Below are 13,500 nucleotides of genomic sequence, written 5' to 3'. Positions count from 1 at the left end.
CTGTAAACCTGGCTCAGTACATATTGCCCCCTCTCTCCTGCTCTCTACTCTTTCCAGCATGCCTCCAGCTTCTTGGGGGAACAGAGTCCCGGTGGTCAGAGGTCCTGCAGGGGAGGTAAGGAGCCGGGCGCTGCTGCGGGCCGCTCGGGCACAGACTTTGCTAACTCCCATCCCAGTGACTGCACGCGGCCCACTGTCCTGCCTCCTCTCTGCCTGTCCTCCTGTCCTGTTGCAGTGCCTGCTCCCTGCTGCTTGGTATACTGAGGTTTACCTGCCTGTGTGCACCTGAGACCATGCACGTGGCTGCCGGGGCGTGCATGATGCTGATTTTCCTGGGAGTGGGGGGCGGGAGGGGTATGGTGGGTCTCTCCTTGCAGAGAGAAGGGGCCACACTCCAGAGGGGATGGGGATGGCTGGCCGTTGGTCCTGACAAAATTTCATGAGCATAAGGGTGGTAGCAGTAGGAGGCCGCAGAGTGCAGAGAAAAATATGATTTATTAAGCTCTCATTCCATGCCAGGTATGTCCTCATCTAACCCACACAGCAGCCCTCTGAGTAGGCATCCCCTTCACACGCACGTTACAGACAAGGGGTTGAGGTTGGAAGAGGTGAAGCGACTCATGCAAGGGATGTCTCACAGGAAGTGGTAGAGCCAGGGTTTAAACCCAGGCAGCCAGAGCTTGTAAACACCCTGCTCAGAATTTTAGACTGCGAGGAACTCATCTAGGCCAATACCTCATGTTACAAGTGAGGGAACTGAGGCTGACAGAAGTGAAGCAGTTTACCAGAGGACAGTTAGCTCACGGTTAAACTGGAATCCACCACCCTGAGTCAGCCTGACCTTCACTTTCTGGCTCTCTCCGATTCCAGGGCAGAGCCTGACTCACCCACTTCTGAGGACTCCCCCTGGCCATACGGCTACACCACAGCTTTATTTACCTTTTTGCCTTGAATCCTGTTCTGTGGTTCTGTTTGGGCAGGGGATTTGGTTCTCAGGTGCACTTGGCTGGTGGGAGGAGGTCGGGGCGGGGGAGCTGAGCAGGCCTGGCAAAGGGTGCGACTATGGGTGTCTCTCGTATGGAGCTGCTGTTCCTTCTGGGGGAGTCCTCTGGGTCTCTTCACCCCCGCCCCCAAAAAACACAGTAGCACTTTCACTCACCCTGTTTCCCCTTCAGACCAGAGGGGCTTGGGATGTGACTGTCTGAGGTCTCGCTCACAGGACTCAGCCTTCCTCTGAAGTGGGAGGGACGAGGGTGAGGCCCCAAAGGCGCTTTCTGCTTCTCAGGGAAAGCTTTAGACACCATGCCGGGAGCTTGAGAGCAAGGGCGGTTCAAGCAATCTTGGATTTTCCTTGCCTGAAGTATATAAACATCATGTGTGTGTAAATATGTGTATTTGGTGGTGGAGGGGAGGCAGTAGTTATTGTCTGTAAGTCAAGCCTCTTTCTTCAGAAACAGTACGAAAACCACAAATCTTTCTTTAAGGAAGAAAAATAAAGCACATTCATGGGAACACCTGTCATTTCCACATCCGAGTCGTCTGTGCCCAGCTCCCAGTACTCCTTGTTCCCCAACACGTTAGTCACGCCTGTGCCCAGGCTGAGCGGCTCCAAGTTGGTCCTGCTGGGAGTAGAAGACTGGATTTTAGCCTTATGGTGGCACCTGGGAGGTGGCTGGGCCCTGTCAGAGGAAGAAGAAAGTCTAAGCTTTGAGATCAGCAGAGAGTTCAAGCTGACTTGAACAAATTAACCCTCCCTTCTGCCACCTTAGTAGCCATCATTACTGTATACCCATTGATCGGGCCAAAAAAGAAGGATTAATCCTTGATGCCCCTTTTTCTCTAAACCTCCATATCCGGTCCATCAGTGAGTCCTCTGGGCTTTCCAAATCCGATTACCCCTCTTCTCCACAGCTGCAGTCCTGGGCCAGGCCACGGCCACCTTGCCAAGACCACTGCAGTAGCCTCATAGCTGGTCTCCTACCCACCATTCTCTCTCTCTCACATGGCTCCCCTGCTGAAACCCCTCCATGGTGTCAGTTGCAACGAGGACAAAGTTTAAACTCCTTATGCTGCCCTTCAACGTTCCTGGGTGGCACAAACAGTTTGTGCTCAACTATTACCCGAAAAGTCCGCAGTTCGAACCCACCCAGCAGTGCCATGGAACAAAGGCCTGGTGATCTGCTTCCATAAAGATAACAGCCAAGAAAACCCTACAGGGCAGCTCTACTCTGTAACACATGAGGTTGCTATGAGTCGGAATCAACAGCAATGGGCTTGTTTTGTTTTTTTTTTTAATTTTTATTTTGGTGAGTTACTGATGGGAAGAGAAGGTCACCCTCAGAGGAGTCTAGGCTGGCAGAACAGAGGGTATTAAAGTCAGAAACCTGGATCAGGTCTCAACTCTGGCACTTTTTAGCTGAGGGGTCTTAGAATGAATCTTTTCTCCCTGAATTAGAGTTTTCATATATAATCCTAGGGGAGGGTTAAAGGTCGTTGTAAGCGTCACTTGGAAATGTTTTCTGAGCATACATTCTGTTCTTTATAGTATATATCATAATTTAATTATCATGGCCACCCACTGAGCTAGGCATGGTTAGTAAAACCATTTTGCCTTTTGAGGAAATTGAGACTTACATCTTTGTAAACAGTTTGAGGTAATATCTTTTGAGCCTTTTTTCCTATATGTTTGTATGTGGGGTTTTTTTTCCCCACAAAAATAAGCTCATACAGTCATGTGTTATAATATGCTTTTTAAAGTTCATATCTTGTGAACCACTTTCCAGGAGACATCTCCGTCACTTCTTAAAATACCTTCACAACGTTTCATAGTAAGGGTCTATCCTAATTAAGTGAACTTGCCCACAGTTATTGGAACTGCAGGTTACATCTTATTTTTTTGCCATTATCAATGCTTCAGTGAATATCCTTGAAGCTAAATTTTTGCATACAATGATTTTATATATATATATTTTTTTTAGGATAAAATTCTCAAAAATGGAATCACTGGGTCAAAGGATATGCACATTTTGGAGGCTTTTTGACACACGGTGTCCAGTGGCCCCCTTTTGAATGTGGTTTGGGGGTGTCCTGTTCACCTGGCTGTGATGCTCCCTCCCTGAGGGCTGAAACGGTGACTCACATTTCTTTCCTCCCCTCCCCCCCAACCTGGGGGACCCAACTGTGGGTGTAGCCCTCTGTGGACGCTTTGACTGATGGGTCGGTGGCAGGAAGGAGTCTGCTTGTCTGGATGGAACAGTCGCAGGGAAAGCTTTGTGTTCTTCACCCCTGTAGCCAAAGCCCAAGGCTCTGAGGGTGGGGCTCCTGGGACATGGTGAGTCATCTCCAGTGAGGAAGCCAGGACCAGCCTGCTGTTCAGCCCCAGGCAGCTCCAGGTCAGCTTGCTTCCAAACTGAAAGTTCAGAGTTAATTAAAAAGCAAACCTCTTGAAGGAGGAACAACTCAGAAAAGGAGGGTGAGAACGGTTGCACAACTTGAAGAATGTAACCAGTGTCACTGAATTGTACGTGTAGAAACTGTTGAATTGGTGTATGTTTTGCTGAGTATATTCTCAACAACAACAACATTAAGGGGCGGAGGAAAGCAAACCTCGCTTGACTTGTAGAGCTGGGTGTCTTTACAGAAAAGTCTTCTCCTGCCAGTGGGAACCAGGAGGTAGTGTCCAGCACTTCCTGGCAGACTGCCTGCTGGACAGGGCCGCGCTACAGCCGCTGAGATCCATCGAGGGCCCAGTGGCCGGCTTCATCTTGAATCTAGTTTTGCGTTTTGACCACTTGTGCAGAAATAGTGAAGCAGAGCGTGAACAAACTCAAGGGTCAAAGTCCCCAAGTGGGTTTTCTAATCAGACCTCTGTGGACAAGAAAAGGGACCTTCATGTCAATAGATAAGGCCAAAAGTCCCTTTTATGGGCAAAACCAGGTGACTGGCTGTGCCCTTGCTTAGGGAAAGCCATGCCAGTCCAGGAACCTTCTGGTCTTACGTATGTTGGAAATTTTTTTATAGAAGGACTACCTCAGTGGAAATATTCCCTACGCTTTGATTATTGAATTCTCTGGACTCATAATTGCTTCCTTTCAAAAATGCATTAGCACTATTACTTGCATACAGCGAACTGCAAAAATCTTACGTGTACAATTTGATGAGGTGGATCAATGTAAACACTCATGTAACCAACACTCAATGAAGACATAAAATCACCCCAGAAAGTTCCCTCAGCCCTCCTTCCAGTCCCTGCCCCCAGCGACCACTGATTGGTTTCTATTAATATAGATTAATTTGGCATTTCTTTGAACATCATGTAAATGAAATCATATAGTATGTACTTTTTGTTTATCTAGCTTCTTTCGCACAGTATAATTTCTGAGAGATTGGTCCATGTTGTCGTGTATATCAAGTTTGTTCTTTACTTCTTTGTATTCCATTGTATAAATATACCACAATTAGTTTATGAATTCTCCAAGGACCACCTTTTAAATGGAGAGGGAGAAGCCCCAATAGACTCTACACTTATCGTGAATAAATACATCCATTTGTCTATTTGCTTACTACACGCTAGGCCCCAAGCTGTCACTGGGGTACAAAGGTCAATCAGAAATGGCAGAGAAGATGATTACAGGGTAGGAAAAGGCATAAACCATAGGTGGTGGTTGTGATTAGGTGCCATCGAGTCAGCTTTGACTCATAGCAACCCCATGTACAACAGAACGACACACTGCCCAGTCCTGCGCCATCCTCACAATCGTTGCTATGCTTGAGCCCATTGTTGCAGCCAGTCCATCTCATTGAGGGTCTTCTTTTTCACTGATCTTCTGCTTTACTAAGTATGATGTCATTTTTCAGGCACTCTTCCCTCCTGATAACATGTCCAAAGTACCTGAGATGAAATCTCGCCATCCTTGCTTCTAAGGAACATTCTGGCCATGACTTCTTCCAAGACATGTTTGTTCGTTCTTCTGGTAGTCCGTGGTATATTCAATATTCTTCACCAACACCATAATTCAAAGGCGTCAGTTCTTCCTTATTTGTTCTCTAGCTTTTGCACGCATATGAGATAATTGAAAATACCATGGCTTGGGTCAGGTATTAGTCCTCAAAGTGACATCTTTGCTTTTTAACATTTTAAAGAGGTCTTTTGCAGCAGATTTGCCCAATGCAATATGTCATCTGACTTCTTGACTGCTGCTTCCAGGGGCATTGATTGTGGATCCAAGTAAAATGAAATCCTTGACAACTTCAATCTTTTCTCCATTTATCATGATGTTGCTCATCGGTCCAGTTGTGAGGATTTTTTGTTTTCTTTATGTTGAGGTGTAATCCGTACTGAAGGCTGTGGTCTTTGATCTTCATCAGTGAGTGCTGCAAGTATCTTCACTTTCAGCAAGTGAGGTTGTGTCATCTCCATATTGCAGGTTGTTAATGAGTCTTCCTCCAATCCTGATGCTGTGCTCTTCTTCATATAGTCCAGCTTCTTGGAGTTTTGCTCAGCATACAGATTGAATCAGTATGGTGAAAGGATACAACCCTGACCCACACCTTTCCTGATTTTAAACCATGCAGTATCCCCTAGTTATGTCTGAACAACTGCCTCTTGGGAATAGGAACCATAGGAGATGAATCTAACAATGTTCTACTGGCTCAGAGGTAGGGAGGCTTAACTTCACCTGGAAGGCTTCAGAGAGGAGGTGGTTTTGCCTTGAGCTTTCAAGGAGGGTGGAATTTAGAATTCTTGGAGAACTATGGTGGGGAGGTGTCTGATGGGAATAAAAGGGACAAATGGAGCACAGGAAAGTTGGAGCCCCACAGACACTGAATTCAGTACCTGAATTCACCGCTTTGCAGCAGCCAGCCCACAGGTGGCTTGAGACTGGCAGCCTGAACCTTCTAGGCCCCTAGCATTGCCCATCCCAGTTCTGGGCCCAGAAGTGGGGCAGGAGGGAACCTAGCAGGCAGCATATCTCTCTGGGGACCATATGATGGCCAGGTCAAAACAAACCCACTCCATGTCTTCTGGAGTTGACTGTATCCTCCTGCCATCTGCAGTTGTGTGTTTGTCCCACCTTCCTGTAGGGTAGAGAGGCCACATGTCTGGTGCCAGCACCGGCAGAGCAGCTGGGCGGCCTGCCTCCTCCTTTCTTCTTTCTGTGTCTCCTTGCTTTTGCCTTTGTTCGCCCTCCCCCTCTTAGTCCTCTGGAGCGAGGAGCTTTTCCCTCCCATCCATGACTCATTTGGCAGGAGGCTTGGTGACTGAGTCTTTGTATTGAGCAACCACATTCTGTGCCCACCTCCCCCCGTCTGAAGCACCCCAGCCTTTGGGCCTGGTCACATCCCTGTCTGGCAGAGGGCAAGGTCTCTAAGCCACCTGAGTTGGAACCTAGCCAAGAAAAACAGTAGTGATTCCTTACCTTATACTTGCAGAGCACTTTGTACTTGGTCAGACTTGATCAGGCTTGATCAGGCTTGTTGTGTTTTCGTCCAGCCAGCCAATGCTTGAGTGCCTACTGTGTGCCAGGTGGTAGAAAGGCGACTAAGATCAGATTGGTGCCTTTAAAGAGCCTAAGGTCTGGTTGGGGAAACAGGTATGTGGGCAAATACTAAGTATGGGAAATGGTTGGGTAGGAATATGTACAGGATATGTGGGGGCCCACAGGCAGGAATGGGCAGTTATACAGGAGGGGCTTCATGGAGCAAGTGGCACTCAAGCAGTATCTCAGTAGGTGAGCAGTAATTTTGGGTGGACGTAGGTGGGTACATTCTAGGCAGGAGGGACAACTTGAGCAAAGTCAGGGAGGTACCTCCCAACCCAGCTGTTGGGAATAGGAGGTTTGGTGTGGATGCAACAGGTGTGGTGCAGTGAGAGGTGAAGCTGGATACGTGGCAGGGACTGGGTCTTGGAAGGCCTGGTATGGACAGGAGTTGGGACCTTATCCTGTAGCAGTGGGGACCACTGGAAAGTTTTAAGAAGTGGAAGCTTAAAAGGATCACTCTGGTACCAGGGTGTGGGATGGATTAGAGTGGAGTGAGACTGGAGGCAGGGAGGCTAATTAGGAGACCTGTGTGGTCATCTGGTCAGGAGATAAAGCCTGAAATAGGATAGGAAGAGGGGAAGGAGGGATGATTTGAAGTGTTCTGGACTTGGTCATTAGTTGGATGTTGGGACTATAGGTCAGGGAGTAGCTGAGGAATCTGTCTTACACATTCCTTCAGGGAGTTCATCTTGAGCACTTGTTAGTTGCCGTCATGTTGGCTCTCACTCATGGTACCTTGTATGTAACCGAATGAAACCACTATGCCCAGCCCTGTGCCATCCTCATGATCATTGGTATATTTGAGTCCATAGTTGTGACTATTATGTCAAGCCATCTCACTGAAGGTTTCTTTTGATTTTGCTAACCCTCTGCTTTACCAAACATCATGTGCTTTTCTAGGGATTGTTCTTTCCTGATGACATGCTCAAAGTAAGAGAGCCAAAGTCTCGCCATTATCACTTCTAAGGAGCATTCTGGTTGCATTTTTTCTAAGACTGATTTGTTTGTTCTTCTGGCAGTTGACAGTACTGTATATTGATTATTCGGTGTCAACACAGCAATTCATAAAATACTGTGTGGGACACAAAGATGAAATAGACATGGATGCTGCTCGTTGGGAACCAGAAGGACAATGCTCTCTAGTGAGGTCTGTGTTAGTTTACAAGTGACAGAAACACAATTCAAATTGACTTAGACAAAAGAATAAGTAAATAGAAGATGGGGACAGGATTTACTGGTTCATATACTGGAAGACTTCAGGGGATAGAGCTTCAGGCAAGGCTGAATCTAGGTGCTCGAACAGTATTTTTAGGAATCTGGCCCTCTCTATCATATCTCAACTTTACTCTGTATAGATTTAATTTTTTTTTAATGATTTATTTTTTGTTGTTGAGAGTATACATAGCAAACCATAGACCAATTCAACAATTCCTGTGCATGCAATTCAGTGACATTGATTAACATTCTTCGAATTGTGCAACCATTCTCACCTTCTTTTGCTGAGTTGTTCCTCCCCCATTAACATAAACCCACTGCCCCCTAAGGTTCCCATCTAAACTTTTGAGTTGCTGCTGTCATATAGATAGATCTTAAAAGAGCATGATATTTAAGACAGATGCTCTTTACTATTGTCGGTTTTAAGAAAATTTCAGGGGATATTTTTGGTTAAAGTTTAATGATTATGTCAGGGCAATAGTTTCAGGGGTTCATCTAGCCTCCATGACTCCAGAAAGTCTGGAGTCATGAGAATTTGAAATTCTGTTCTGTATTTTCTCCCTTTGGATCAGGATTCTTCTATAGAATCTTTGATCAACACATTCAGTAATGGCATCTGGGCCTCATCCAGTCAGTTCTGGTCTCATGGCACGGGAGGCAGTTGTTCATGGAGGCAATTAGCCACACATTCCATTTTCTCCTCCTGTTCCTGACTCACCTTCTTCCTCTGTTGCTCCAGGTGAATAGAGACCAATTGTGCCTTGGATGGCTGCTTGCAAGCTTTTAAGACCCTCAGGCACTACCAATAAACTAGGAGGTAGAATAGAAGCACTAAACATGTTATTAGGCCAGTTTACTGGGATGTCTCATGAAACCATGACCCTAAACCTGCCAACCAAGGAACCAAATTCCATGAGGTGGTTATACATAAGCAGCCTCAGCAGCTACTTTTTTTTTTTTTTTGTGAATGTATCACACAACTTTTGCGAATTCAACATTTAACAGCTATACAACTTATTGACAGCAATCACAATAATTGGCTGTGCAAACCTACCCTTAATCAATGCTATTTTTCCATCACTGTAAACTGAAACTCAGTACTCTGTAAGTAATAGCCCCCCACCCCCTTCCCTCTCCTTCCTACCCCTGGTAACCACTAATAAACTTTGGTCTATGTACATTTGCCTGTTCTTGTCTTTTTATATAAGCGAGTTTATATAATATTTGTGCTTTTGTGATTGACTTATTTCACTCAGCATAGTGTTTTCAAGCTCCATATTTTAGCATGTGTCAATACTTCATTTCTCTTACAGGCTGAGTAGTGTTCCATTGTATGTATGTAGCACATTTTATTTATCCATTTGTCTGTTGATGAACATTTAGGTTGTTTCTACCTTTTGGGTATTGTGAATAGTGCAGCAATGAACATTGGTGTGCAAGTCTCTGAGTCTCTGCTTTCAAGTCTTTTGGGTATATACCAAGCAGAGGAATTGCTGGGTCATATGATAGCTCTAGTTTTAGTGTTCTGAGGAAACGCCACACTGTTTTCCACAGCAGCTGTGCCATTTTGCATCCCTACAAGCAATAGATAAAGGGTCCAATTTCCCCACATACTTGCCGACATTTGTTTTCTGTTTTTTTTTTTTTTTTTTAAGAATTTTTTCTTAGCCATCCTAGAGGGAGTAAAATGGTGTCTCATTGTGGCTTTGATTTGCATCTCTCTGATGGCTAATGATGCTGAGCATCTTTTTATGTGTTTGGTGGCCATTTGAATGTTCTGTTTGGTAGAATGTCTATTCAGGTCCCTTGGCCTTTATGATTTGGTTGTCTTTTTGTTGTTAGATTGTCAAAATTTTATGTATATTTGGGTTATTAAATTTTTATCGGGTATATCATTTCTACAGATATTTACCCAGCCATTAGCTTGTCTTTTCATTTTTTTGGTAAAGTATTTATTGTTGTTGTTGAGAGTATGCACAGAAAAACATACTCCAATTCAACAGTTTCTACTATACAATTCAGTGACATTGATTGCATTCTTTGAGTTGTGCAACCATTCTCACCCTCCTTTTCTGAGTTGTTCCTCCCCAATTAGCATAAATTCACTGCCCTCTAAGGTTCTTATCTAATCTTTTGAGCTACTGTTGTCAATTTGATCTAATATAAATAGTTCTTAAAAGAGCATAATCCTCAAGGCAGACATTTTTTACTAGTTCAGCTAAACGATTGGTTTTAAGAAGTCTTCAGGTAATATTTTGGTTTAAGGTTTAAAGATTATCTTGGGGCATTAGTTTCAGCTCCATGACTATAGAAAGTCTGGACTCTGTTAGAATTTAAAATTCTGTTCTACATTTTCCCTCTTTTGATAAGAATTCTTTGATCAACATGTTCAGCAATGGTACCGGGCACCATCCAGTTCTTCTGGTCTCATGGCACAGGAGGCAGTTGTTCATGGAGGCAATTATCCACACATTCCATTTCCTCCTCCTATTCCTGACTCACCTTTTTCCTATGTTTCTCCAGCTGAATAGAGACCAGTTGTGCCCTGGGTGGTTGCTTGTAAGCTTTTAAGACCCCGGGTGCTATGCAACACAATAAGAAGTGGGAAAGTAGCACTAAACACGTTATTAGGCCAGTTAAGTGGGATGTCCCATGCAACCATGATTTAGTAGTCTTTTGATGAGTAAAGTTTTTAATTTTTGTGAGGTCCCGTTTTTTTATTTTGTCTCTTGCTGTTTGTGCTTTTGTTATTAGATAATTTGTTGTTAAAAGCTAGGCCCGACAGCATTGCCTCTGCATTTTCTTCTAATAATTTTATAGTTTCAATTTTCATATTTAGGTTCTTAATCCATTTTGAATTTTTTTGTGTGTATGGTGTGAGGCATGGATCCTGTTTCATTTTTCTGTGTGTGGAAATGTAGTTTTCCCAGCACCATTTATTGAAGAGACTCTTCTTTCCCCATTGAATGGATTTAGCACCCTTGTGAAAAATCAGTTGACCATAGATGTGTGGGTTTATTTCTAGATTCTCAGTTCTGTTCTGTGGCCCTATGTGTTTATTGTTATACCAGTACAAGGTTGTTTTGATTACTGTAGCTGTATAATATGTTTTAAAATCAGAAATTTTGAATCCTCCTACTTTCTTCTTCTCTTTCAACGTTGCTTTAGCTATTCAGGGCTTCTTGCTATTCCATATAAAGCTGGAGATTGAGTTTTCCTAGATTGTTAGAATTTTGACTGGGATTGCGTTGGATCTCTACATGGCTTTAGGTAGTATTGGCAGGTTAACAACATTAAGTCTTCCAATTCATGAGCATGAAAGATTTTTCCATTTATTTAAGTCTTCTTTAATGTCTTTCAGAAGGATTGTACAAGTCCTTTACATCCCTGGTTAAATTTATCCCTAGGTATTTTATTCTCTTCTATAGTATTATAAATGGAATTGTTTCCCTAATTTCCCTTTCAGATTTCTTATTACTGGTGTATAGAAACCTAACTGATTTTTATTTGTTGACCTCGTGTGCTGCAACTTTGCTAAATTCCTCTGTTAGCTCTAGAAGTTTTGTTCCTTGGTTACCTTCATGTGGCCTGGTATCTATCTTCCCCCATCTGCGCTTCCTTTGTTCTGTGCCTAATCTGCTCTTTTTATATCTCACAGTTGATTGGCTTACAACACACCCTACACTGATATGACCTCATTAACACAACAAAGAAAGTCCTATTCCCAAATGGAATTATATGCACAGGTATTTAAAAAAAAAAAAAAGTCCCATTCCCAAATGGAATTTTATGCACAGGTATTTTTAAAAAAAAACCTGTTGCTGTCGAGTCGATTCCAACTCATAGTGACCCTATAGGACTGAGTAGAACTGCCCCACAGAGTTTCCAAGAAGTGCCTGATGGACTCGAACTGCCAACCCTTTGATTAGCAGCCATAGCACTTAACCAGTACACCACCAGGGTTTCCCACATTTTTTTGAGACACAGTTCCGTCCCTAACATTCCACCCTTTGGCTTCCCAAAATGCATGTTCTTCCCACATGCAAAACACCATCACATCATCCCAGAAGTCTTATCCCATTCCTGCGTCAACTGTAAATCCAAAGTCTCATCTTCTGGATCATTTATATCAAGTATGGGTGAGACTTTGGGTGTGTTTCATCCTGGGGAAAAATTCCTTTCTGTTAGTGGGCCTGTGAAACCTAGAATACAAGTTGTTTGTTTCCAGAGTACAATGATATAGACATTTCCATTATAAATGAGAGAAATTGGAAAGAAGGGCTCATGGGCACCAAACAAGCCCAAAACCCAGGAGAACAAATTACATTCGCTCTCAAGCCTGAAAATAATCCTCTGCAATGGCTCTGCCCTCCAGACTGTGGACATTGGTTAAGCTCTCCGGATCCTGGGTAGAAGCCCCTTGGCCCTGGGCATTCACCCCACCTTCCAGATCCACTGGGAAGGCAACTCTGCTCCCTAGGCGTTGAGTGGTCACATTTTCTTATCCACCTGAGTTTGGACCTCACCCCTTTAGCCCCTGGTGGCTCCATTGTAACCTGACCCTTGGGTATGGCAGCCACCCACCTCAGCTTTGGGCAGTGGCCCCATCCTCTTGGCCTTCCTGAACAGCAGCCCCACACTGGAAATGAAGTGGTGGAGATCTGACTTTTTGAAATCTAGGAAGTGGTTTTCCCACCCTTCCAAATGGAGGCAGCCCTGCTGGTCATGGTCCTTCCAGTAGTTCTGCTGATCTCCAAACTGTTCCAGGGATGATGCCTTCCCTTTCTTGGAGGACAACAAGTATTTGCAACCAAGTCATTCCATTGGCCTCTGTTATGGATTGAATCATGTCCTCCCAAATATGTGTTGTAGGTCCTAACTTCCATGCTTCTGGTTATAATCCCATTTGGGAATGAGTTGCCTATTATGTTAATGAGGCAGGATTAGTATAGGCTGTGTCTTAAGTCAGTCTCTTTTGAGCTATAAAAGAAATTAAACAGAATCTAGAGAAGCAGAGACGAGGGAAGAGAGATGCCAAGTCACGTGAAGATCGCCTAGGAACAGAAACTCAGAAGAGACAAGGACCTTCTTCCAGAGCTCACAGAGAGAGAAAGCCTTCCCCTAAAGATGGCATGCTGAATTCAGACTTCTAGCCTGCTAAACTGTGAAAGGAGCCCTGGTGGCATAGTGGTTAAGAGCTCAGCCACTAACCTAAAGGTCAGCAGTTCAAATCCACCAACTGCTACTTGGAAACCCTATAGGGCAGTTTTACTCTGTCCTTTAGGCTCACTATGAGTTGGAATTGACTTGATGGCAATGATTTTGGTTTTCTAAACTGTAAGAAAATAAATTTCTGTTTGTCAAAGCCACCCATTTGTGGTATTTCTGTTTTAGTAGCACTGGATAACTAAGATAACCTGTTTCCTGCCTGTAGAATTCCAGGAGGTAGGCACCTTTTTTTCAGTTTGTACTGTCCCTGTCGCTTTCTGCTATGGTAGTTGAATAGATCTACTAGTCACAGGCTTTATCTGTTGAACAAAAGATTGAGTAGCCACGCCCTCGGTGAAAGTTTTTCCAGGACACATTTCCTTAGTTTGTACAACAGAATTTTCCAAGTCTTTAAGTTCTGGTTTCATTTTGGACAGTTCATTTTTAAGTGTATGTCTTTCCTGGCACATTTTACTATAAGCAGCAAGGAGAAACTGCATGGCCTCTTTAAGATCTTGCTTAGAAATCTCCTCAG

At 44.1% G+C, this 13,500-nt stretch overlaps 1 protein-coding gene across 2 annotated transcripts in view; it reads left to right on the top strand.

Moving 5' to 3' along the window:
* Positions 1-13,500, top strand: part of TTC7A (tetratricopeptide repeat domain 7A) — a 158,921-nt gene that overhangs the window by 19,806 nt on the left and 125,615 nt on the right. The window contains exon 2 of one of the 2 annotated variants that reach the window (XM_049870552.1): positions 58-115. The exons of the other annotated variant lie outside the window; for it this stretch is intronic. Coding sequence (XP_049726509.1) covers positions 58-115 — 58 coding nt within the window. The remainder of the gene's footprint in view (positions 1-57; positions 116-13,500) is intronic. 2 annotated transcript variants of the gene reach the window in all.

Source organism: Elephas maximus, chromosome 26 (genome assembly GCF_024166365.1).
Source record: "Elephas maximus indicus isolate mEleMax1 chromosome 26, mEleMax1 primary haplotype, whole genome shotgun sequence".
Taxonomy (NCBI): Eukaryota; Metazoa; Chordata; class Mammalia; order Proboscidea; family Elephantidae; genus Elephas; species Elephas maximus.
This window is presented reverse-complemented; position numbering and strand designations above follow the sequence as displayed.